The sequence below is a fragment of the Equus asinus genome, chromosome 1 (genome assembly GCF_041296235.1).
Source record: "Equus asinus isolate D_3611 breed Donkey chromosome 1, EquAss-T2T_v2, whole genome shotgun sequence".
NCBI lineage: Eukaryota > Metazoa > Chordata > Mammalia > Perissodactyla > Equidae > Equus > Equus asinus.
The window spans coordinates 163,528,292-163,555,804 of NC_091790.1; the positions used below are offsets into that span (position 1 = coordinate 163,528,292).

The following is a 27,513-nucleotide window of genomic DNA, read 5'->3' on the forward strand; positions in this document are numbered from 1 at the left end:
TACTGAGCTTACATCTGTGCCAGTCTTCCTCCACTTTGTATGTGGGTTGTTGCCACAGCATGGCTTGATAAGTGGTATGTAGGTCCTCACCCGGAGCCAAACCTGCAAACCCTGGGCCGCCAAAGCAGAGCACGTGAACTTAATCACTACGCCACCAAATGTTTAGGCTGGCCCCTGAGCATTTTCTTCTTGACATGTCTTCCTAGGTTCCTCTTCCAGGCAAATCTGCGGATGGCAATCAGACTGTTGTTTCCTTTAACCCTTCGCTGCTTTCTGCTTTCTTTTTGGTGAGCAAAGTCATGACATTTGCATTCTTTTCCACATTTATTCTATTTAAAAATACCGGGGGATTCCTTTCCCATTTGATTTTCTAATTAAACACAACTGTTTCAGCCAAGATACAACAGTTGCTCTCTCTGGGCTCAGATGTGCCTGTGTTGTGACAGTGGCCTGTGGTGCTTGAAGCTTCAGCCTCCGGTCAAGGTCACGCCTTTTTGTGCCATTTGACTGCCTCGTTCTATGCCTTTACCTCTCAGAAATTCACAAATCTTAGAGGTGCTCACAGCCTGCTGGTGCCTCCTGCTCTGTGGATTTATAGCGTAAAAGCAGTAGCATCAAGACATTCACATAGCAGTGTTTCTTGGTCTCCGGGGGTAACTATTTTCCTGAACGAGAGGACATGAAAGATTAATCAATATTCTCCTACTTGAGAGCTGCTATGCCAGAAGCGTTAGGATCCTGCCATGTACCTGTGTTTATGCTCCTTGTGGGGAACTGGGGGCCTATTAGAATTGAGATGTGGTGATTTCCTGTTTTCAAACACATGTGAAACAATGGCTCCCAAGCCCAGTGAGACTCGCCAGAGGTCGGCTCTGAGCCCCATTAGCACATAGGTGAGCACCGGGAGGGAGAGAAATTTGAGTCACCAAAAAGGTGACTTCAATCAGAATTTGGGGAAGAGCTGGAGGGCAGGGACGGGGGGGGGGGGGGGGGGACAGGAGCCTGCACTTTCTGTGAGCATTGTTAGTCAGTCTGGGGATGGCTTGTGATGGAGGAACTAGCCCGCTGTTCCTCTCCCTGCTGGAGTGTGCAGGGAATGCAGACAGCGGACAGTAGTGGCTTCCTTCTTGTGAGCGCCTGTGTGCATGGAGGGGAATAGTTGCAATTTGTTAAAAAATGTGATTTATTTTCTGTTTCATGTAAACCACACACTGGGCAAGGGCAAAGAGAAATTTGCTTCAAGTAATTTACACGCTTGTTGGCCAAGGTGCAGAAATTCAGAGCTCCCAGATTTTGGCTTTAGATTGAAGCATATGAAATTTTTGATATTTGGTGTTGACCTATAGAAACAGTAATTTCTCATGATTCAACCTAATATATACTTTGAACACCTTGAGAATTTTTCACTGGAGATAGTTATCCTGACAGGTTATTGCAATGTATCTTAATGAGGGGCCTTTAAATTCAGGGTGAGTTTACACTGGGTTCATAAACTAAATAAAATGAGATGATATAGTACAACGCTAATACCTCTTCAATCTCTGAACCTGCAGCTCTGAATTAATGGGCTCTTCTGCGCGTCCTCAGGACCCCTCTGATGGTGGTGGGGGCAAGGGAAGGAAGCAGTGTTCACCTTCGCACCAATGAAAGGGAGCACGCAGTGGGTGCTCTGCAGGAAATGTGGGAATGGAATTGCAGGACCCAAGTAGGAAAATGATTGATGGTCATTAAAGTCGGCATACATTTATTGAACATTCGTCTTAATAACGGCCCGAGGTGCTGCGAGATTGGAAAAACTCTTTTTACGTGACCAAAAGATTAAATTATGTTCCAGATAGTTTTGAAGTTAGATATCTTTTATTGCTTTAGAGTTCTTTGAAAATTGATTAAATCATGCAAGCAATAGCTATGAACTCTTGGTTGGAATATTTGATTCATCAGAACAAACTGTTGTTCCTTGATTGTGCTAGATTATATATCTGTGTATTTATATACACACACACATATATATGCATAAGCATATGGATATATTTAATATAACATTTGGATAATGGATTTAGTTTGCAAACTACCTTCTATCATTAGAGAGTCTAAAATAAAAGTGTGAACATGTGATTGAACCAGGAGTTGTGTACATGCTGGGGGAAGCCCTTAGAGTGGAGGTCTGAGCACTGGTGATAACAGACAGACAGTTGTGTTCCCATCTTTGGCAGCCTCTCCCCGCTTCTCCCTTCTCACCCGCACACACACTTCAATCTGACTAGCTGTCTGCTCTCACACAGTTTAGGTTGTTAACAAGTCAGTGGTAAGAATATTGCCTTTGATTTCCTCTGTTCTCCCACCAGGGTCCCAGCAGTGGGGGCTCTATTCTTAATGTGCATAAGAATGACTGGGGAGCTTGTTAAAAATGCAGATTCTGGGCTCCTACTCCAGTGAGTCTGACTCAAAATTTCTGGTGGAAACCAGAGAATCTCTGTTTTTAATAAACTCTTCCAGTGACTCTATGTGGGGGCCAATTTTTGAAAATCTCTTCTCAACTGAGGTTAATGAAAAGGGAAGGATATATAAAGATAAACATAAATATAGGTAAATCCCCCAGGGAAGCAACATTTTGAATAGTGGTTAGGTACAGGTGAAATTCTGTTATTGGTACAAAACTTATCAACAGCTCAACTCTCCTTTCCATGACGTTATTCTTGTGGGCTTTCACACAGTTATCTTGCGTGTTAACCGTCTTTATTGGAGCACTGCTGTTCTCTTTATGTCCTCTCCTCTATCCAGCCTTCCCTAGTCACCTGATCAGAATTAATCACTCGTTCTTTGAAGTCTTATGTTGGTTACTTGTATTATATTCCTTATTCCTGCCTACTCTGAAATTTTATTAATTATTTACGTGGCTATCTCTCCTACTGGACTTTAAGGTTTTTCAGGGCAGGAATAGCATCTGATTCTTCTCACTGTCACTCAAACCATCTAGAACAGCACCTTGCACACTGGAAGTCTCAACAATTTATGAATAAATACAGTTATGCATTGCTTAACTATGGGGACGTGTTCTGAGACGTGTGTCGTTAGGCGATTTTGTCATTGTGCGAACATCACAGAGTGTACTTACACATACCTAGGTGGCAGAGCCTACTACACACCTAGGCTGTACAGTACTTATCTTATGGGACCACTGTCGTTTATGTGGTTTGTCTTTGACTGAGCCATCGCTGTGTGGCACATGCCTGTACTGTGTTCATAAATTGGAGGTAGCCTGAACTTCATTTTCTTTAAAGCCATGCTGTGAGGTAGGGCAGGCTTTCTCAAGAAACCTATTTCACAACTGAGATAATTAAGGCTCAGAAAAGTGAAATGAGGAAAAGTTCACACTGAATTCAGCAAGAGTTGGGACTATAATTCAAGTACAGGAATCCTGACCCATCTCGGGTAGACTCCATGAGATATCTTTCGGAGAAAACTTCATGACCACAAGGGTTGAGAAAGCACCCTGAGAGGGTGAGTGAGAGAGATCCAGCAAATAGCTACCATGCTGATTACGTTTTTTAACAGTTCTCGTGGTCCAGTTAGTTAGAGTCCTGACTGGCGCCTTTGGGTAGGACAGGCTGACTGTCTGGGCTGCTGCCAGCCTTTTCATGCGATGGATTCCCACAAGGATGCACTCGTTTCCTGTGGTCTTTCTGTGATGGGCAGCAGCTGCAGGATGAAGCTGATGTGACGTAGGTTTGTTGCTTCTTCGGCATGAGCCAACTAGATGTAGCAATTTGACAGAACGGCCAGGGTTTTATGACTGACTTGCTGGGATCCAGCAGCATCTGGAGGAACCAGAGGCAAGCAAGGAGGAGTTGAGGGTCAGGTGAAGTGGGATTTAGCGATATCCCATCCCAAGCCCTTCCAGTCCCAAACCTCTATAATACAAGCCATTTCCTTCCACTGGCAACTTCTGTCCAGCAGGTACATTGCTCATCCAGAACAGAACATTCTGGGAAGTTATAGTTCTTTTCTCTCTCTTTATACCAACACCTGTCTGCCTACACCTTCCTTTCCCTGATCAGGGAGAATGTAAAGTCAAGCTGACCAAGTTCTGATTCATGTTGTCTTCACATAATTCTGGTCACGTTGCTAAACTGTTTTCCATTCTTTAAATGAGAATTAAAAAAAAAATAAAGGGTTAGCCTGGCATTTCATTGTTTCAGGGTTTCACCTTTATCCTTTCATCTTTATTATTTTTCACCATGTTATTTTCTTTCTCTGTTATTAACCCAGCATTTCCATGATGTCACCACTCCTCAAGTTTTGTGTCTCGTTTTTCTCAGTTTCAGTTTTTAATTCTTGGTTTCAGCCACATAATGAAATGTACAAACAGAGTTACAGTGGGACGGTTGTTCTTCCTACATGCACTGAGGTGGCCAGACATATGAGGGATGCAGTGTCTGGGGGAGCTCTCTGACATAGGCAGAATTGGAAGAGCTGGTAGAAGGCCAGAGGAGGGTGGTTTGTGATCATGATTGAGGGGTCAAGAAAAGGATTGCTGGGAATGCTAAAGGGCTAGCATAGAACAGTGTCAAGCGCTCAGGTGGGGGTTTAGTAAATATTTTTCACTAGTGATGATGTGCTGATATAATGTAAAACCCAGGGGAACTTTAACAGCCTTCAAATTTGTGGGAAGGAAATATTATGTTGAAAGGACAGAGAGAAGTACTAAGCCCCAAGTTGCAACACATCTTTAGCTCCAGCTTCTCCGCTGGCTCTGCTTCTCGCTCACTTCCAGAGTGAGCCCCAAGGTGGTTGTGGGGTCTTGGCTTTTCTGCTTCTTGGCTGGTGCCTGCCTGGGAGTGCAGACCTCTTCCCTACATCCCTGTATCCTAGGTACCCTGCCATAGATGAGATCACACTCCCAGCTTTGAGCCACATTTCTTGGGATCAGAAATTGAAAGGAGGGTCTGACCCTGGACTCTGTTCATCCCATAGTTTTGGCTTTAGATCTTAGTATAACTGAGAAGGAAAACTTAAAATGAGAGATTGTCCCTTTCCCTTTCTTTTGATGACTCCTAAGGGTTGAACCTTGTCTCGCCCCACGTTCATCTTCAACACTCACCCAGCCTTTGGTCACGAGGCTTTGGTGGGTCCGAGCCCTGTTGGTTGGAGACATTGATCCTAGAACTTTTCCCTCATTCTCTCAGCTCTTCTAGCCAGTCAGAATTTTCCTAAACTTGAGTCTATTCCCTCAGAAATGTAGCTTGACAGGCACTGTGGTTATTAGCACTTGGGATAAGGAGTGGCCAGCAGTGGCAAGGCAGCATCTCTGGTGAGCCGCAGATGGTGGACAGCGACGATCCTGTCCTGAGATGTCTTGGTCTCTAAGTATCTGGCAGAGTGGCAGGTGCTGAGAGAAGGTGACCTCTGGTGGCCACTGGATTAATGTAATAATCTCAACCAGTGATCATTCGTAGGTGTGTATGTGTATGTAAGGATTTATATGCATAGAGTTCTCTCAATATTTACATGATGGATTTATCAGAATTTTGTGCATTTGGCTATTCTTTCTTAGACCTTTTTTGCTGGGTCTTTCTTACCTTCTCAAATTTTAAGTGGAAGGCCCCAGGATTCAGTCAAGACGTTTTCTCCGTTTACACTCCTTCCCTAGGTGATTTTATACAGATCCATGGCTTAAAAACCTCTATATGCCAATCGTTCCCACTTTATGCTCCCAGCCCCCTTACTCCTCAAGTCCAGGCTCATATATCCAAAGGTCCACTTGGCATCTCCACATGGATGTCTAGGAAGCATCCCAGACTTAAAATGGCCTAAACAGAGATCTTGTTTCCACCCCTCCCCCAAATCTAGTTTCCTCCAGCCAACGATGTCAGCTGCAATGCTCCATTTCCTCAGGCCGTCAAACAGGGGGTCCTTGATTCTTCTTTCTCTTACATTCTATGTTCAATCTATTAACAAATCTTGGCAGCAAAACTTTGAAAATATATCTGATAATTTCTAACTACCTTCATTATCACTTTTGCCTCTGGATAATATATTATCAACCAGTGACCATTTAAAAGTATGTATCCAATTGTTTCACTTATTTATGAAAAATCCTCTGGTGGCTCCTCATCTCACTCAGAATACAGTCTAAAGTATAACTGTGGTCTTCAAAGCCCTACATGATCTGGCCCCTGATGCCATCTCTGGCTCATCTTCCAAAGATCCTCCCCTTTCACTCTGCTCCAGCTGTACTCCTGGGCAACTTGCTACTTCTGCATGATACCCAACACTCATGCCAGCCATTACCCTCTCCACAAGAGCATTTGTGTTTGCTCTTTCCTGTACCTGGAACACACTTATCCATTATATATCCATATTCTCTGTATATATAGCTTCTCTCAGGTCTCTGAGCAAATGTTTCCTTGTTAGAGGGTCTTTTTCTGACCACTCTTCCCAACAGTGCCATATCTTGTCATTCTGTTCCCTGGTCCTGCTTTATGTTCTCCAAAGTCCTCAGTGATGCTTGTTATATCACCCATGTATTTGTTCCCTGTAGATCTTCCTTCTAGAATGTCAACTCTGGGAGGACGTGGACCCTCATTTTCATGCTGTGCCCCCAAGGCCAGGGACAGTGCTGGGCCCATTCAGTGCGTATCTGTTGGATGAATGAGTATGTGCCATTTGCGTTTAAGTTTTTGATTAAGTAAATTGAAGATCGAGCTAATTCTCTTCCCCAAAAATCAATTATAAATTTTTCTTTCTATTCTAAACTCTGCTTTTTCTGTAATGACGACTTGTGTTTTTCATAGCTTACATTACTTTGCATATCAAGTCTGACAGAGGGAAAACTATACAAATATGCTGACTGAAAAGTTGTCTTCAATGAAGAATAATGTAATCGTAGCAAGACATATTATAAGGAATAATAATTATAAAATAAAATTTTTCCTATCAAAAACTATTTTAAAAAAATAGATATTACTGCTCCTACTAAGTAGCATGATAATTTTCAGTTTTGGAATGTAAATTAAAATTCAGTATGTAGGTATTCTATACTTGACCTAAAACTTGTTAGAGACGAAAGACTAGCAAAATGTATTAAATATTACAATTTCACAGGGCAAGAAAAAAGTGGCACAAAATCTCTTCCCATGATATATGTAAAACAAAGTGATCTACTGCTCACCACACCGAGCCACACTGGCACACGTAAGTCGGCGTGCGCTGCAATGTCATCGCTGAATGAGGTTGTCAGATCCCAAGGTGCTGACGTATGTAGGTCAAGTTCTGTCTCAGTGAGATAACTGTATAACAAAACTTTCTGAAGACTCATTCAGTGGCCCACATAATGTCTACAGAACCAAGATGGTTTGGATGATCTCAGTGAATTTGTGGCCATGGAATTTGGTTGAAACTGACCTTTCCCTCCTTTGAACTCATGAATAGCACTAAGTGCCACTCATATTGCGACACTCGAGGTGCTTTTGCTGTGTTTATCTTCCGGCCCCTCTTCCTCTTGGATTGTAAGCTCTTCTAGGGCAGAAGATGTATCTGATTCATATTTTCTGTTCCCAGCAAAACCTGGCACAGTGCCTGGCTCACAGCAGGGGCTCAACACTATTTGTTAAACAGATTCATGGGTTTTTAGTCAGATTTGAATTCTGTAGTGCAAAGGTTTAACCCACAGAAAAATCCAAGTATACAGCCAAGATGTCACATTTTCTAAAGGCCATTTGTTTTCTGTTAACACTTTTGTCTTGTTTTAGATGTTAAAAGCTTCTGAGAAGCTGTTTGACAGCAAGACCCTTTTAAAAACCAATTATTAAGAGTAATAATCATAGCTGATGATTTTTTAAAATGAGGCATTTGTTGTGAATCCCTTTAACAAAAAGTTTATGTTATGTTAATGTTTTGTGGATAACTAGCCACTTTCATTTCTTGATAACACCTTAATCAGAAGTGGATTATATGCAAAATTGGCATTAGTTGATTGTTTAATGAGTTTGAAAATGGCAGCTAGTGGATTAAAATTACATTCTAAACCTATGAAATAAATCTGTGGCTTCTCCACTTCTTTCTGACATCTGCATGTGGCCCTTGGGAAGCCCTGGTGAAGAGAACATGCTGCTAATGGCCCTGCTGAATGAGTCAGACTAACTCTAGCTCACAGAATTGCCTTCATATGGGGGATGCTGTCTGAGACTGGCTTTTTCAGTTCTGGGAAGTTCCAGCCAGCTAGAGGGCTCCTGCCTCTCTTGTTGCCCTGCCTGACGTTCCTCAGGCTGACTGGACATCCTGTGCGGTCAGGACCAGTGTGAATACAGCCAGGAGCAGGGATCTTTCCAGCACCTGATGCATCCCGCTGCTCTTACTATTATCCGGACGCAGAACGGCAGGAGCCAGCTCTAAAGCCTGCTGTCCCAGGGGTCCCTTTGAAAGGTTCTGTGATTGCTGGTGGTCGGGGTCAATTGTGCAGATGTCTTCAAAAGTGTCTCACTAGTGACCAGAAAGTTACTTTGTCAAGATGACAGATGGGCTGCGAGCAGCTCCTCTGCCCTGCTTATTCCCTGTGATGTCAGCTTCCATTTACTTGTCAAGATCAGGTACTTTTGTAGCTCCCAACAGCGCTTGGGGTTTCACGGGCAACCTGTGAAAAATCTTCTATTCTGTTCTGTGAGAAATCTGCTCAGTGGCTTGTTGTGGACCCCCAGGAATGAGGGCGTTTGAGGACCTGGTGAGTTCTATCCGTCGTGGGTGGGTGATGCAGGAAAGAGACGGGTGCTGACAAGAGGGAGACAGCCCTCTGGGGCTGGCCATGTGAGGAAGTGGTTTGCTACCACCAGTCACCTGGCTGGGACACAAATGGGATCTAAGACATTGGGTTTCCATGTTTTGGATGTGTTCCCTCTTCTTTGGCAGAGAATCATCTATTTGCACAATTAAAAGGGTCCATTGAATTATCAGCATCTTTGTGTAGCCAGGGAGCCCAGCTTTTTATATTGTGGTGAGTCGGAGAAGGGACCGCCAAAATAATATCACCAGGTGTCCTTCCTTAACATCATATCACAACTTACGGAAGTTGCTCCAATTTTATTATTATTTTTAACTCCTTGACCCTCACTCCTCGCTACCTCCAATGCCCCACCAACCTGACTTGTAGGTTCCATGCCGTCCCTCAGAGACTGGGAAGCCCGGCTGATGCCCTCTGAGCCGTATATCCTGCTGGTGGTTGGAGGTGGACCCCCATATCATCTAAGAGTTCAAAAGAAGTCGCCAGAAAGGCATAAAACTTTTCATAGAGTTTCATCTCTCCTTTCTTTTTTGTTTTCATTTTGGGCCGAGGAAGAAGTTGACTCATTATTCGTCATGTGCTGAAGGGCGCCCAGCAGTGTAAAATAATCAAAGGTGTTGGGAGAGGCAGCTGGGCCACTGGCGCGTGAGGCCACGTTGCTCTTTGTGGGGCTCTGTTCTTCCTCATCCCTCGTTCACATCTTCTTTCCAGGTTAGGAGTCCGTGGATGTTTTCTCTGCGGCATCAGCTCCATTCCTCAGCCCAGCTGTTTGAGTCTCTTTGACTTGGGAGAAGAGAAGGGTGGACCTGAGCATTTGGGCAAAATAAAGGAAAGATGCTGACATTTACTCCTCTCAATTCACATACCAGGCTCCTGTCCCCTGGCAGAAGTTACACGGTCCACCTTCTGATTTTCTAGTCGCCTTCTGGGAGCCCAGGGATGGTGGCAGAGCTGCGTCTGTGACAGGCTCCACGGCGCTAAGTCGCTCGCTGCTTTGCATCCAGTCCATTCCACCTGCGTTAATGTGGCGCTACCAGCAGACCCCTTGCTTGTACGACGTACAGTATAATAAAAACCAGGCAGTGCTACTTTCTTTGGGCTACTATTTTTATTTGGTGGTTATTTCTTTTGTGTTCTGCCATCTCTAATGTTTCGGTTCTATTTCAAAGTATGATTAAACAAAATGAGGAGCTGTTTGACACGGCCCTGTTTTAAATCAGAGCTGTACTTGAGTAGCGGGACATTCTAATGGCCTGTGTTTCTTTGTTCTGAGAGTTCCTTGAAAAGGCCAAAAAAAAAAAAAAAAAAAAAGCCAGACCTAAATCCTTAAACAGCATAGGACCCAAAACAACCCCTCCGACAAACTAAAGCCCATTAAAAAAGAATTGAAATGTTAGGGAAGTTAAATATAAAAAAGGCCTCCTTATTAATCCCCCGTTGCTTCTGTTGGCACGTGTCATATTTTCAAGGTACAGGATCAGGAGAACACTGTCATTTAGTGATGTATTAGGGCCATATATCATCAGAACATCGTCTTTGTAGAGGATATTGGTACTAAAAGACACGATTCTGGCCAGACAGAACAGCAGGGGGTCTTACTTCTTTTCTCTGCCCCCCAGCCCCTCCTGCCTTTTTCTTTAATCTCCCTCTGTTTTGTGTTGCAGAGAAGTGAATTTCTTCATGGGATATGACTTGTTGCAAAATAATCGGGGGGCCCCAGTGGGCTTCATAAAGTCTTTTAAATGGCTGGGCTTCAAGGGCAGCTTTGTTCAGAGTTTGCACTGTTAGCTGGGCTGGAGAAAGCCGAGTTTGCCAGGGTCCAGGTCTCTGGGGTAAAGGCTTGCTGAGCCTAGACAGGAGGAAGAAAGATTAACACTCCCAGATGTAGTACAAAGAATTGCGTGATGTTCTTGCAAGATACTTTAAGTCTCCAAAATTATGTTCTTGCAAGATACTTGAACAGTAAGACTCCAAAAGTATGGCCAAGGGATGCTGCCAACTTCCCGGGAGAGACACCTCCCATCCAAATCAAGGAAGCAAGGAGAGGACTTGGGGCTCCGGGTCCAGGTTCTGGTCCATCTTGCAAATGACCGGGCATTCGGAGACGGGGACTTGTTTTGAGTTTCGAAATTGGAGACTTAATCTGTCTTTCCTAAAAGGCACTATTTTTACTGATGTGCTCAAAATGAAACCATGAACCACCAAGATTTATAAAGGTCTGAAAATGGGGAGTGCTTACCAAAGGCAAACATTTGAATTCTTAGCTGCAAGGATGGCTCATCTGAGCCTCTAAACCAAGCCGTATGGCATTGTGATGAAGTCACTGACTCTGATATCAGTGAGTCCAGGGTTTGCATCTCTGCCCTGGCTAGCTGTGTAAACCTGAGTAAGCCATTAACCTCTCTGTGCCTCAATTTTCTTACCCATAAAATAGGGATAAATTTGTGTCTTCCTCAGGCTTGTTGTGACAAAAAGGACGTAATATGCAAAATGTGTTCAGCACGGTCTGGCAAATCATAGATTTTTCTCTAAATGTCAGGTGCTATTATCCTTAATAGTTCAGCAACCTGCGCGGGAAAATTGTATGCCATTTCATTGTTTGGTTAGCGATGGATCAGCTCTGTGGCTTTGGGTCCTGAAGGGATTTGCAAAAGCAGCGGAGGTTGGGGGTTCAGAAAGATCTGGAAGTGCTAATTTACTTTAAAAGCAAGGGCCATTGACACCTCCCACCTCTCCCACTGACCTCACTCAATTGGGGAAGAGGAGATCTTGGGAAACCATTCTGTTGGCTGGGCAGGGTGGGTCATCTTCCTTCTCAAACACACTTTCCTCACTTGCGAAATGGTTTTGTTAGTTTTTTTTGTCTCTCTCTCTTTCTTTTTCAGCTTTCATTGAGCTGGGAGATATGGCCCAGAGCCTCGTACTTGTACTCTGGGGCTTTGTAGTAGATCAAACTGCCTTTTCATTTTTTTTCCTCCCAGCTCTTTCTGTGCAAGAGTTATGGGGAAGTCAATTGTACCTTCAGTACGAGCACAGAAAAGCTTAATTAAAACAATAAATCATCAATCAAATTTAATACTGCCATTGGCAACCACTGAGCAATCTCAGTTCCCCCTACCCTCCAATGATTATTTTCTAAGAGTATAAGAACGGATTTTGTCCAAAGGAGACAGGCTGGAGCAGGTACAAGCTTGTGTTGTCTCCCCTCGGAGGGCTCTTGCTCCTTGCAAAGGATTTCCCCTGACCGTATGTTCCAGAGAGAGAATCGCTTAATTTTACATGTTTCATTATCAAAACTGGTGACAAGCAATGGAACCTGCCCCCTTTGGGTCTTTTCTTTCAGCCTTTGCCTACATCTCTACATACTAGAACTGTAACTTTTTGAAGTCAGGTCTGTTTAGCCATGTTTTGGCCCGTTCCTCCTATGGCACCTTTTACAGGTTCCTTATTAGAACAAGGCAGGGAACATGGCAGGAGACCTCACATGGCTGACCCAGGTGGCCTGTCTTTCCAGAAAAGTTCCAGACTAGCGCAACTCCATACTAATCTATTCTTAAAATCTCAACAGTCATGTAGGAGCTAACCTAATTCTAATATGATACACCCATAAATTTTAATGCTGTGCCCTAGCAACTAACCTCCCTGGCTGGCCCCTTAATCCAGCCTGGGAACCAGGTTCTGTTCCCAAGTCCGCTGCTAACTAGCTTTTTGAGGGGCCTGAGACCCTTAACTTCATTGTGTGCCTTTCCTCCATCTGCAAATCTTAAGAAACCTGTGAGGATTAATGAAATAATGTCTGCAGAACTCTTTAAAAGAAAAGTGCTATGTAAACACGAAGTATTATTCTTCTGTTTATGAGAAGTTTTATAATATTGCCTAGGAGAAATTGTGACCCGTGTTCAAAAGTGCCGTAAAGTTCCCTTTGGCTCTTTCGGGGCTGGAATTGGGTTACAACGGGGCATTTCAAGGAAAGATTGACCTCTTTGACTCCATGCATGGGGAGACTAGAAATCCCGAGGAGAACACATATGCTGATGTTGGATCACCTTCCTCCTTGGGAAACTTGACACAAGACATCCGTATTCCTAAAAACAAATTCCTCTGTGAGCACTTTTGAGACTCTTAAACACTGAAACACAATTGTGTATGTGCTTCAAATAAATTCTCTAATAAAAAGAATTTGATTAAGGTTCAAAGGGTTCTCTTCGTGGTCACCGACCATGATGGCTTTATGTCAAGGTGAAATTCTCTCTGTTCTTCCCACTAGGTGCCAGAAGTTACACTGCAGTATTTGTGTGATCAGCTAATATTCAATGTCTTATTTCCTCCAAAAGTGTGGAAGTTGCTGGAGAATAGATGGGAAGCTTGCAGCGTGATTTCTTTCTTGCTTCCGCAGCACTGAGTACAATGGAACGTGTGCCAGGTCTTTGGTTGGGCTGCTCCAGAACTTCCACTGCTGAGCTCCCTTACTTCTCAGAGTCGCTGTGCTGGGTGTCCGTCCCCTGGCAGTAGCTGATGACAAGGGGAATAGTTTATTCAGGATTAATGTGGGTCCATCCCTATGGATATTTGCATTTTGGCAGGGGAATTCTTGAAAGCATCATCTGTAGGGCCCCTCCCCAAATAAGACTACAGTGATGAAATGACAGAAGTGGGTGTGTGCATATGTAGGATGGTGGGGTAGTCTGGAGGGTTTCTAATTTAGGACAGAGTCACTTCTACCTCTTTATCCCCTCTAATGATACTACCCGGCCCATGTGCTTCATTGACACATTGAGTGTTGTTCATTTGGGCAAAAAAAACTACTACATTTCACAGCCTTCTTGATTTTCTGAAAAAGGATCTGCCACTTAGAACTTGCTAGTTTGCCAAATGACAGTTGGTTGCCTCCAAGGCAGGCTTTGCCTCACAAGAGACGAGGACTGAAGGAAAATAATGTCATTTTCTAGAGGAAAGGACTTGTGTGGTCTGCCACCTTCCTAGTATGGCTAATCAAATGGAGGATCCGCGGGCAGGGAACCAGGTATTTTGGTTTTCATTCTTCTTTCAAGACATTCGTGCTGCTGTTTCACAGTCTAAAATACAGCATCTGCCGGCTGACATTTCTCCCTGATCACTCCCATCATATTAGCTGCTGTGTTTTCCTCTCCAATTGTTTTTTATTTTATTATTACTTTTAAATTTAAGTGAAAGGTCAGGTAATACTTTCCATATTTCATAATAGGATTGGTCCCAGAAGAATCTTAGAAAAAAAAAATGTCCAAGACATAGGCTTGAAATAGAACAAAGGCATCTCAGAAACATTTTTTTCTTTTCTTTTGAGGAAAGCAAACAGGAAAATCTCTCTACGGTGATTTGCCATCTTCTCTGTACCCCTCCCTCCGCCTGCCCGTCAATGAGAGATCATTTCCCTCCGCACCAGACGCTGAAAAATGCTCAGGAGGCACCAGCGGGTCTCACGGCCACAGTTCCTAAACCCAGGGAACTCTGTGCTGCCATCTAGTGGCAGACCTCAGACACAGCAAGCTGGCTGCCGGAATCCTGTTTGAACTTGGCCCTGGCTGGAGCTGTGGTTTGGCTTGTATCCTTATAGAGCTTTGTTGCCAGCCATGTAGATTTTTTTCTTTTTTGCTCCCTCTACCCCTTTTTATTTTACATACTGGCACTTTATTTCATGCGCCTCCAGAGGCTGTATTTTGGATTTTGATATTGGTCTTCCGGGAAGGAGGGAATTGTGCAAACAGATGCCTTTGACAACAGGTAAATCACAGGCTGGCTGACCGTAGAAAGTGATAAACACGGGAGGCAGACACTGAGAATGAAAAGCATGATGAAGGTTTGTTCCTTTTATACACTACCTAGGTTAGTTTTTTAGAGCATTCTGACATTTTCCTCTAGTGCGCTTCTGCCACCATTTTTATTGCTTAGATGTGTGGAGACTCAAACTCAAGCTGGAATCTTGGGAAACATTTGTTTGAGGACCCCAGTGTGGCTTTCAAAGGTGTGATAGGCACAGATACCTGTCGATATCCAAAAGGGGACGACATTCCTCCCTACCAGAAATCAGCCGGTGTTTGTAGACTTTTCCAAGGATGGAGATGACATAGCTCCAGGGAGTTATTCTGCTCTTGTTAGAGAGCTCATTTTACATGTGTGGAAGCCTCAGGAAGGCGTCTATCTCTCCTGGGGCCTCAGGACCTTGACTTTGTTTTGTTCTTGTCTGTATCCCGAATGCCTGGGAAGTGGCGAAGTGCAGCATTTAGATGCGCACCTTTGGAGTCAGACAGACCTCTGCTGGTATTCCCAATCTGCCTCCTGGGCAAGATTCTTACCTTGGTTGCTCATCTGTAAAATGGGGACAATGTGGAGTTTCAGTGAAATAACGCGTGTAAAAATCTTAGCACAGAGCCTGGTACATAGAAAGTGTTCGGTAAGTGTGAATCAGTATCAGAAAACGTTTCTTGAATGAAAATGTGAACTGAATGAGCCGTGACCTTGAGTCAGAGCAGAGGACACTTGGTACATATGGGGAGGGGGCGACCAATGGAGATGGGCTCCTCAGGGCATGACTTCATGTGTGCCACTTCTCACCAGAGCCGCTGGCTGGAAGACCAGTGTTTTTGTGTCTTGGCAAAATCAGAGAAAGTGAAGTGAGTGGGCTTAATTAACCTGTGCTTGAATTTCCTCTGTAGCTGCTGGGTTCAAGGAGATGGAGGAATCAGCCTGTCACTAGCGATTCTCCGTGATTTTTCTTTCTTTCTTCGAGGGCCCGGGATTCTAAGTGTGTGCTCCATATCCTCACCAACCAGACATCAGGGAAGTGATCAGACATGCAGCTTCGCACTAACATGACCCATGGTGCAATAGCACAACTCCAAGTGTTATTAGAAGAGGGGAAAACCCCTCCTAAACCTACAGCTAAGGTTTAGGTTTGTGTGTACAAAAAAATTCCAGACGTCAATATGCAAACCATCTGGTTGGAATAACTTTTGTGAGGACTGTAATTATGAGCTATTTATTATGAATCTTGGGATCTGTGATGGATTGTGACTGGCTCCCAGGTTTCTAATTTAGCGGTGAGTTCCCATATTTAAGACAGTGTGCGTCTTCTTATTTATCAGACCCCGAATTGCAACTTCATACCCGCTCCGACTGCCCTTAGAGCTTTGAACTCCCCGTGTCTGAGGATTCTGCCCTTCAGAGAAGAGATGAGCTTGGGAGGGTGGCCCTTCCCCAAGGCTGCAGCCAGGTTTGCTGTGTGCATAAAGCCTAGGGGACAGATGCTCTGCTTGGGGAGTGAGTTCATGTGACAGACCCCCTGGGAAGGAGGTGGTCCGTATCCTTCTGTGGCTTTGAGAAACTGCACTTTACAAAGCGAAGTCCCTGTTAATAATGCCAGACGGTGTGTATACTGACCGTTGTTCTTGATTACTTTGGTGGTAGTGGGAGGGCACTATTTGTTTTTTTAAATATACTTCTTTAATTTGAATTGTGACCGTAACTGCGTTTTATGCTTGTAATTTAAGAAAAATTATGAAAATAAATCAAAGGGCCATGACTTACAGTGAGTCTTGATGCTGCCATCGTGACGAAAAGGAAAGGGTAAGGGAAGGAGTTCTGAGGGCTTGGAGATTGCAGGTCAGCCATTCACTGAGGGCCTGTGGACCACTCCCCAGCCCATCTCAGCCAGGCTGGCAATAAGAATACTGTCCACACAGCAGTGGTTCTCGGCCCTGGTGCACACTGGGATTACCTGGGGAGCTTGGAAAAACATCCAGGCCTGGTCCTTAGATAACTCAGATCTGACCTTCAGGAGGTGGGAGTCAGTGCCAGTCTTTGTTAAGAACTGCACAGGGCTCCTGGTTTGCAGCTAAGCATGAGGACCACCGCGTCACAGGATTTTAAGGCGTAAATGAAGTTCGCCCCATGAGGGCCCTTACCTTACCACAATAGACACCAAAAAGCAGGAACAAAGGGAGACTGGATTACTCAGTTCAACCACCCCTTCCCATCACACACTGACAACCAATAAACGGAAAAACAGAAGGTCTATAATGCCAGCCCTGTGGGCAGGGATACAGGTGACCGAGGACTGATGCCCTCTCTCTGGCTGGCTAGGCAGGTGCGGGCACGGCCTCAGTAGTGTGTTTGCCGTTGGCCTCAGAGTTCCTTACCTGAAATGGTGGTCATTTTCTGTGTGTCATCCAGTGGAAAAGCCTGAGCAACACTGGTCACGGTGGGCTCATTATCCCCATGCTTCAGTGGCCCTGCAGAGACATCAGGGGAGTGGAATAACAGGACTTTGGAGAAGCAGAGCTGTTGGGATGGCGAGGCCCAGCTGTCCCAAGGCTCCATATGCCTCACTCTGGCGAGTGGGGATTCGTGAGTTGGAGGGAGTGGGGTTCTGACCTCTGAGAAGTTCTATTCGTTTGAAAGGGGAGGAGATGACAATCTGGATTCATTTTGGAATTAGACCCTGGGAGGCCAGCCCCGTGGCTAAGTGGTTAGGCTCCCATGCTCCGCTTTGGCAGCCTGAGGTTCCCTGGATTTGAATCCTAGGTGTGGATATGGTACTGCTCGTCAAGCCATGCTGAGATGATGTCCCTCACAGCGTAACCAGGACTTACAGCTAGAATATACAACTATGTACTGGCGGGCTTCGGGGAGAAGAAGAAGGAAAAAAAATTAGGGTAAAGAATTAGATCCTGGGAGCATCTTGGGGGTCTCTGGAGCTCCCAGGGAATTTGATGGGAGCACAGAAAGTGATGTGATTTATCTTAGAACTGCTTTAGGGCTGGAATTTGGTATATGGGCTTTGCTTGGATGCCCGGCCCCTAAAACACACACACACACACACAGAGCTTCTTGGTTCTGGACCAGAAATGGTGAGATCTTCCTTACTCTCATGACGTTGAAGCATACTGGGTACACCTGTGAATCTTTCCCAGGTCATTGTCAGGGCTGAGTTGAGATTTCTCGTGTACATATTCCAGGAGGGTTCTAGGTTCATCTTGAGGCGAGAGAGCTGGTCAGTCTCTGATCTGCCCGTAAATCAGGCAATGATTGTGGTAGGCCATGGCTTGTACACATTTGTGAGTTGAAACTTGAAATCCACGTCTACCACTGCAAAGCTGTCTAATGGTGGAAAGGTCACAGACCTTCTCTGAGCAGCGGTTTTCTTGTTTGTAAACAGAGGAGAGTGCTAATACTTATCTCACAGGATTTTAATGAGAATGAAAGCCACAACACCCAGCATGTAGCAGACGCTTGTGAAAGCTCAGAACTTGTTGAAGTTTCCTGACATAGTATTTTTAGTTTACCTGCCTCCAGTCTATAATCAGGCACATACATCATGTTTGGATCTTCTCTAAGTCACATTAACAGCTAACCTTTCAGGATAAAACCGAAGATGTGAATACTCACCGCACTTTCATTAGCATAAGTGCTAATATAACGCAGCTGTCCCACAGCTATAAAACACTGACGACTGTGTCTCCGCTTGGCATGGGGAATATTATTTTTTCTCTAACAGAGCCGATTCAATACTCAGCTTTGTCATTATTTGAGTTGGAACTTTAGATTGCTGCATTTTAATGCACTCTACTATTAAGGATTGTTGGACATCCGTGTGCAAATATTTTTGCTCTCACGATGTAGTCCTGGCCCAGGTAGCCCAATGGGCAAAATATGATTTACACAAATATTATCATTCTATAGTGTGTACAGAAAAGAAACCTTAGAACAGAGCGGGAGAAGTCCTCTTTCTCGGCATTCAGTTATCTCGGTTAAGTTGCTTGTAAAGAAGGGACTTTTCATCCCCTCTTATCTGCCCCTCGTCTGAAAGAGTCCTATGTTCCTAGATGGATATTTCTGGTCCAGAGAGAGCAAAATCTTGTTTGCTACACAGAGTTTTCTTGCCAAGAAGAAGGCAAGAGTGGAAGATGGAGTCTAGGTAGCCGTGTGCTGGGATTCTGAGGATTCTGTTGGAAGTTTATTTCAAATGTCTCTTGTCTCTTTTTGCCTAGAACAAGGAAGTGACCTGTAAGAGAGAGAAGTGCCCAGTGCTGTCGAGAGACTGTGCCCTGGCCATCAAGCAGAGGGGAGCCTGCTGTGAGCGGTGCAAAGGTGATTGCCGTCCTGGCCGCCTTCTTTTTTGGCTGTCACCTCAGACATTTTTATTTCTCTTTCTCTCACCTTTCTCTTCACTCAGCTCTTGGCTGGGGTGCAAATAGGTGCTGGGAGGGAAGCTGGTGTGTGTGTGTGTGTGTGTGTGTGTGTGTGTGTGTTGGGGGCTTGGTAGTAAAGGGGACCTTCCAAGTGGAGGGATGAAAGCATGGTGACCAACTGCATATTCGGTTTGTTTTCTGAGGAAGGTTGTTGAAATGTTACAGGGAAGATGCGAATATGATGCCTATGCACATTGGTACACGTGCACACAAGCATATTTTGTCAAAAAGTTTCAACATTCAGTTTTTCCAGGCCCCCTGCTTGCCCTGCCCACCTCTGCCAGAGGAGTCTTTAAGCCCAAATTTTATCATTTTGATCCCTATTAAATTTTTTCTTTCCTTCTAAATTAAATCTAATTTCCTCCCTTTGTCTCTGAGGCATCTCTACAATACCCTTATTCCAACCTCCTTTCCAGGGACCTCCAGCACATGTGTCCCTCTTGAACACGCTGCTCCTAGTCTTGCCTCCTTGCCTTTGCTCAGATCTTCCCTCCCAACGTGTCCAGCTGTTGCCTATGCTCAGGGTCCCCCGGCCCTCATCCATCACTTTCCCCTGTAAGTTTCTCTGGCATACAGAAGTTCACACAAATGCTTCAGTGGTGTGCTTTCCTCCTTCGATATCTCATTTGCATTCAGTAGATCATCAACTCTTTGAGGACAAGAGCCAGGTCACGCTCTGACATTGCCTAGTGTCTGTTAGTGTGAGTGTAAACAGTGCTTAACAGAGTAGGGTCCCCCGGGAGGCAAAATGAGCACAGTCATTCAGGATGTGAGTTCTTCTGGAGTGACACTACCAAGTCTGAATCCAATAGTCTTGGGTTGCAGAGTGTCCCCAAAAGTTCTTGTCCACTAAGAACTTCAGAAAGCGACTTTATTTGGAAATAGGGTCTTTGGAGATGTAATTAGTTAAGGTCATACGAGATTAGGGTGGCCCCAAATGTAATATGACTGGTATCTTCATATGAAGAGAAGACAGACAGAGACACACAGAGAGGGCAGCTGTGTAACAAGAGAGGCAGATATAAACACCTGGGCTCTGTTCCCTGAGATTCAGATTCACTTGTTATGGGGATGGGGCTAGGCATGTATCTTTTAAAAAAGCTCCCAGGAAATTCTATTTGCAGCCTGGATGGGGAAACACTGAAAGAAATCTTGACCTAGTACCAGGTGATTTCTATCCCCACAGAGAATAGACGTTTTTAGAGGGAACGGGTGGGGGCGCTGAAAGAACCATCAAAAAGAGCTCTACAGAAACCAGGTAAATTAAAGCCTATTTGTGGTGACAACCCGTGAGTCTCTACATTCAATGAAGATCGTGTGAACTTGTCAAAACACACTATTATATAAAATCCACATGTCAAGTGTTAATGCCAAATTGTTTAACATCCATCGTTAGTATGGTAAACCATAATAATTGTTGAGGACTAAAAGTGAAAGTAAGGAAGAATGGGAGGGAGGAAGGAAGGAAGGAAGGAAGGAAAAAAGGGAGGGAGGAAGGAAGGAAGGAAGGAGGCGGAGATCGGAATTATGCTGCCTCAAGCCAAGGAAGACATGGGGATGCCAGGAGCTGGGAAAGGCAAGGAGAGATTCTTCCCTAGAACCTTCAGAGGGAGCATGGTCCTGCTGACACCTTGAGTTTGGACTTCTGGTCTCCAGAACTGTGAGAGAATAAATTTCTGTTGTCTTAAGCCACCAAACTGGTGGTCATTTGTTACAGCAGCCCTGGGAAATGAACACCCCAACATTTCTACTTGAGCAGGTAGAGATGGGGAACCTCTCTCCACCCCAGTTCCCTCACCTGTAAAATGAGGATAATAACTGTTGGAGGGAATTAAATGGGAAGATGCATTCAAAGTGTTTAGCACAGTGCCTGGTGGGTAAACCTTTCTCAATTCATGTAAGTAGAGTAGGCGTTCTTTAAAAACGTCATGGGCTTAACTATAAGGACACACTTGCTGAAGTCTTTCGGGGGGAGCAAATGGGCTGGGATGATATCTTTTCAGAACCTTCTGAATTTATTTCTCGCCTCTTTCCCACAGAGTTGGGAGTCAGATGTTTACCCATATGACTTCTGAGAGCTATCAATGCAAGACCTGAAATAGTAATTTATGAGGAATTTCCCAAGCAGATGGTCAAACTAGTTACAATTAAAAAGATGTTAGTGAGCCAATGTGTGTCTAAGTTACTGTTGTTTCACCTTAAAGAACCTCCTCTATTTCCTTCATTTTTTAAACTGCTTATTTGCCATCTTCATCTTGCAAGGCTGCCTCATCGGAGAGAGGTCAGATGGATAGAACAGGATGGAAGCAGAATGTGTCAAGGGAACATGCCCCAGGCTTTCCGTTCATTTCCCTATTATGTGTAGTACAGAAGGGAACTTTCTGTTGCTGTTGTGTAACCTTTTTTCCTTCTTGTCCTGCTGTCTCCTTTATCGTCATTCTTTCCTCCGATTATCCTAATCTTCCAAGGGAAAGAGATACCCCAGACAAATACATTTCTTGAGTATTCTTTTTGACCTTAAGAAGATAAGCCTCTTAAAATTAAACTGGACCCAAGAATAGACCAATGAATTCAGCATCCTGAGTTGTCTTTCTTTTTGCTTGAGGAAGATTGTCCCTGAGCTAACATCTGTGTCAGTCTTCCTCCATTTTGTATGTGGGTTGCTGCCACAGCATGGCTTGATGAGTGGTGTAGGTTTGTGCCCAGGATCTGAACCCATGAACTCAGGCCACTGAAGGGGAGTGTGCCAAACTTAACCACTATGCCCCTGGGCTGGCCCTTGAGTTCTCTTTCTGATAGTCATGTCAAGGCATTTTGGAAGAGGTTACAATCCCCAGCTTACGTTGAGGTGGACCTTTGTGAGAGAAACTCCTTAATGGATCTGACTTTTTAGGCCCTGCAGGTGGATGTTAAAGATGCCCCCTTCATTTTCTCTATTTCTGCTCCATAATACAGTGTTTGTCTCATGGGTTTTAAGGTATTTGCTCTTAGCTACTGATTAATTTATGTTTTTCTGATTAGAATAGTAACATAGGCTCATAGAAAAAGCTTTGAAAAATAGTCTAAACTGTGGGAAAGTAGAAATCAAATTATTATAATCCCACCACCCAGAAATAACAATTGTTAATATTTGGTATATTTCTTTCTGTATTTGTTTCCCATGTAAAAGTATTTACCTAGTTGACATCTTACTACTCATATTGTATTACTTCTGGGTTTTTTTCCCCCAACTTAACATCAGGACATAATATCTTCTCAAGTTGTTTGGAAATATCGTCCTTACGGTGTATGTAAGATTCTGTTGTAGGAATGTACCAATATTCACTAGGTCATTTCTCCATTTCTGGGCATTTAGGTCGTATCCTGGATTTTCGCACTGGCAAGGGTAAATATAAGAAACTGAAACCGAAGAGCATGTGCAGTAAAGGAATAATGACCCCAAAGACAGAATCCAGAGGAGCATTACCCGGGTAGAGAGTAGATCTTAGTTTTAACGCAGACACCACTCTGGATCGGGCCTCCCAGGGAATCTGGTACACCTCTCCTTAACCCTTTTGTATCCTCTGTTCGCATTAGGAAACAACAACAAATCCTTATTGTGTAGCAGAAATTCTGAAATGAGCAGCAGCTGTGTTTCCCGTAAATCCTTTTCCCCCGTGCTAACACTGAGGGTTTTGATTTTTCTTACTCAAAAAGAGTGATATAGTGAGGAATCATATTACTGAGAAGCTTGTTGATAATACTTTATTTTAGAGCAGAATGATGTCTATTGTCTCGGGGTCAAAAAATTTTAATCAGGTCAGGGAATAATATGCAATGAATTTTTCTTACCAAAGAAATGGAGCCTCTTGTTGTTTAGATCAGTTAACACATGGTAAAGGGAGAGCTCGTGGACTTAGTTCTCCTGTGCTTTGAAAGGCATTTCTGTTCAGACGGACCACCTTATGCTGTTTTTACATGTACTCACCAGACAGATCAGGCAACAGTGTTGTCAGGCCTCTTGTAGAGGTGAGCATGGTGTGTGCCCAACCCAGCAGGACGGGTGGAGGGTGTGGGTCTACCACACTTCCCAGTGGCGATGCCCCTCCTGGAAGAACCTTTTTACCATCAGCAAGCACATGGGAAGGTGGAATCTAGTATTGCTAACTGGATAAACAGTAGTGAGAGCTAGCTTCTTTGAGTTTCCCTTGAGTACAGTTGTGTGTCACTTAAAGGCAGGAATACATTCTGAGAAATGTGTTGTTAGGTGATTTTATCATTCTGTGAACATCGTAGAGTGTAGTTATACAAAGCTAGATGGTATAGCCTACTACACACCTAGGCTGTGTGGGACTAATCTTAAGGGATCACCATTGTATATGTGGTCTGTTGTTGATCGAAATGTTGTTATGCAGTGCGTGACTCTATTGCTTTTTCTTGTTTTGCCCTTCCTCTTACCTGAGGGAATCATGAGTGTAAGCAATGTATCTCAAAATGCAATGGACCACAGAATCACCTGTTAAAATGCAGATTCCTGGGCCTTGCCTAATACTAATAATAGTAACTGAGATCAACATCCTCTTCATCAAAATAGCAGCAGCAAGTACATGCAGTCCTTACTCAGAGCCAGGCATTGAGTCCTCATAAACTTAATGAGGGAGGTACTACCATAGCCCCATTTTACAGATGATAAAGTGATGGCACTCAGAGGTGTATTGACTTGCCCAAGATCACAGAGCTAGTAAATGATGGAGATGGGGCACAGACCGTGGTCTCACCATTAGGCTGGCAGGCCTGCTATATCAGAAGCTCTGGGCCTGGGTTCCTGAGTCTGCATTTTCAGGTCTCCATCAGGACTGTCATGGGAGCTGAGGCTTAAGAGCTACTGCTGCCAGAGAAAGAAAAAAAAAGAAGAGAGAGGATGGGCCTTCTTGATCAATGAATGGGAAGAATATCTTTTAGATGCTCCAGTCAATGCGTCTTGGGGGTGAGAAATCTTTTTGCCCTTTTTAGCTGTGAGGCCATGGTTTTTCTCTGACCCTTTGCTTGCCTCCTATTTTGAAATTTTAATATCATTAAAATGATGTAAGAAATAAAGTGAATAAATAATGACCAAGAAAATATAACTCAAATGTTGAAGTACTGGTGAATGCTGATCAAAACTCTTTGCTCGTTATTCAGTTGTGTAAATAAATAGGAGTGGGGGGACCTGAACCCCAAGAACTGGCTGACTACTTCCCAGCATTCATTGGGACTTTCTTTTTTCCCTTCCAACTTCTCTCTCTTCCTCCTTCCCTTCCTTAGTGTAATAATTTTTAATTTTAACTTTAGTTAGCTAACTATTACATTAATGCATTATCATACTAAAAAATTTAAAAAATAAAGAGAAAAAAGTCCTTTTTTAAGCTACAAAAACAGTCTTCTCAGACATAACAACTGTGATCAATTTGTTGTATCTTTCCTAGACCTTTATCTGTTTATCACATATATACACACACCCATATATACATATACATTTATATGTGATTATGTATATTTGGTTTTATTTTTATGTAAATGGAATTAAACAGTACATATTCTTTCACAGTTTGCTTTAAAAAATATCTCAGCAATAATATGACTTAGGAATTTTTCCATGACAGTTCATGCTTTTTAACTGTTGTATGGATTCCATAGCGTAGATGTATAATAATTTATTTAACATCTCCCTGTTGATAGACGTGTAGATTGTCAGTGTTTTGCACCCTGCAGGGAACTGACTTGCCGTTCCTGTTGTGCCCACCTGTGTATGTTTCTCAAGGACAGAAACCTGGAAATCAAAGTGCTGTGGGGAGAGGCGTGCACATGTTAACTTGTAATGGATTGCTCAGTGGCCTCCTAAAAAGGCAGGGCCAGTCTCCTTTCCTATTCTCTCGAGAGTTTTTAAGCCCTTCCTAAAAGGTGGTAGACTAGAGAAGGGAGACTTGGCATTACACGTGGCAACGTTTAGACAAATCAGCTGCCTTTGCTTTAAAAACTTTCCCATATAGCTGCATCACCCGTATATTGCCCATATCACCACTTCCTCACTTTAGACTGCCATACGCACACTCCTATCCCAGTTATTTCCCTCTCTGAATTTCTCCTATACCACAAGGGATATTTTCCTCCTCCTCTCTGTGGTTTGCTGAGAAATGGCATCAACTCCTTTTAAGGAATCTAGCTGAGGGCCATCAATTGCTTTTATGTTTTTCAATGAAATAGAAAATGTATAGAATATAAAAAGCACTGACAGTTGTCAACAAATTAGGACTTGGCCGATATTATTTTTGCAAAATTTGGCCCAGTGCTGACAAACTGCAGTTATAGAATCACCTAAATTTAGAATATAGGCTAGTTGAAGAATGGGGGAATGTTTTATTTGCCTTATTTCTAAGAATGATTTTTTTCAACCATCATCTTCATCATCCTAATTATCAAACCTACTCCACCTTAGATGCATCTGAAGGCTGTCTGAGATTATTACTTTTTGTTTGTCATGCTTTCAATATGGGAAGCAGGGTGAGAAGAAGCCATATTATTTGGGATCAATTAAAATTCCCATATTATGCTATGTTTATATTTGTATTTTATCCTATGGATACTGCCATATATTGGGGCCACTTCTGTAATTAGTGTTCATAGTGTATTTGTAATTATGTGGAGCCAAATTTCATTCCTTTAAGTAATTACAGAAGTTTATATGTATTGCATCTTGGTCTTTATGACTGTGCTCATTCTTTATGGGTCTCTATGGGTCATTCCCATTCTTTGTTTGAGACCAGGCCACTGGTTAGGAACATAACTCCTCAGTGATGACTTTGTTCCTTGTGAAAGCTGTGGGCATTTGCCTTTCCATTTAGTGTTGTTGAAGCTCTATGGGTTGCAAAGTGTGAATTAACGGGTTGATTTTAAGACCTTTACCTCCACTTATTATCTTCACAGTAATCTCAAAGGGACTCGTTTTCCCACAATGCTGGATACTAAGCTAGTCAGTTTATGCTCACCACTTATCCCTCACAACAGCCAGGTAATTCTAGCTTTCTCGTTTTACATACGAGGAAACTGAGGGCCAGAGAAGTTATATCATTCACTTGCCCAAGTGTTAGTGACTCAAAGATCAACCAGAGGATGGCCATGCCTTCAAGGAGCTGGCTCTACTGGGAGGACAAAGAAATACCCTCCAGTGGGGGCAGTTCTCCAGGGAAGGGATGCCAGAGTGCAGAGGGACAGGGAAGGAGGACGGCTCGTGGGCAAGGGATTGGGGAGTGTGCCAGGGAAGGCTTTCCAGAAGAGGCAATTTATTTTCTTGAACAAGAAGGAGTTAATCACATCCAAAGAGGGCTGTTCTGGGGAAGGCTCCCAGCTGAAGGTCATGGTACACGCAAAGGCATGAAATAGTTCTTAGGCATTGCCTGCCACTCATAATCACCTAGGGAACTTGTTGAAATACCAGCTCCTGGGCTTCCCTCCAGACCTATTGAATTAAAACAAATCTGGAATAAGTTTTTGTTTGTTGGTTGGTTGTGTGGGGAAGGGTGGAGGGTCAGACAAAATTTAACAGAATCCTATCATGACTTCTACTTATTTTCTTCTGGAAAGATGTTGATATTGAAAAGGAAGTGGTAGAGTAAATCTGCTTGAGGACAGAAATATGAAAACCCATATTTCCAAAGGATTCTTAGAAAAGTTATGTGTGTGTGTGCATGCATTTTTATTGCTGTTAGCTTCATTCAGATTGCTCATATGTTCCATCCATTCATTTGTTCTGGATCATACTGAGCCACATGCCAGCTATTTATGGATGGCACTACTTACCAAATTGTTCTTAACTTTTATGAAGCCAGATATTCTTTAAAAGACAAAAGTCAGAAAATTATAACTTATTCTTCCCAAGCAAGTGTTTCAGTGTACTTTTTGGATCATTTTATGCTAATAACAGTAAACTTTTATCCAAATAGCCTAACAACTGGGCAAAAGATTAATCTAATTTGAAAAAACTCAATACTGTTTGATGAAAACAAATGAGATCATTGAGAGTCAAACAGACAGTTTTGGCAGCTTTTCTGCATTTACTTGGACTAGAATCACCCTTTAATTTGGGGTTCTTTCATGAACAATAATGTATTTGTTATCTGAATGTATGTTTGTTATTAATGGATCATAAATGAATAAGGTGTGTTTCAAACATTTATAGACCAAATTCCATCCTTTTTCTTCATATAGAGAATAAAATATTAATTGTCTGTAATACTTTGATGAAAGATATAAGAAAATAGTCTTTTATTTGTCAAGCGTGATTTATGTTCCACAATCTTCTCTTGTCTTTGATTTCTCTGTGCTTTGTCTTATTTTTCTATGGGTTGTGATCACATGGGTTGCATTTTTTAATAGTTTAACTTTTATATTTGATTTAAAAATATCCTATAATGTCTCAGAAAATGAAAGGAAGGAGGCAAAATATAAGTATTTACATACTGATTTCCAAAATCAGGACAACCATCCTAGGTTCTG

General features: G+C 43.2%; 1 protein-coding gene across 8 annotated transcripts in view; it reads left to right on the forward strand.

Moving 5' to 3' along the window:
- Positions 1-27,513, forward strand: part of BMPER (BMP binding endothelial regulator) — a 236,397-nt gene that overhangs the window by 14,153 nt on the left and 194,731 nt on the right. For all 8 annotated transcript variants that reach the window (XM_070511687.1, XM_070511719.1, XM_070511712.1 and 5 more), the window contains exon 3: positions 18,802-18,901. In XM_070511687.1, coding sequence (XP_070367788.1) covers positions 18,802-18,901 — 100 coding nt within the window. The remainder of the gene's footprint in view (positions 1-18,801; positions 18,902-27,513) is intronic.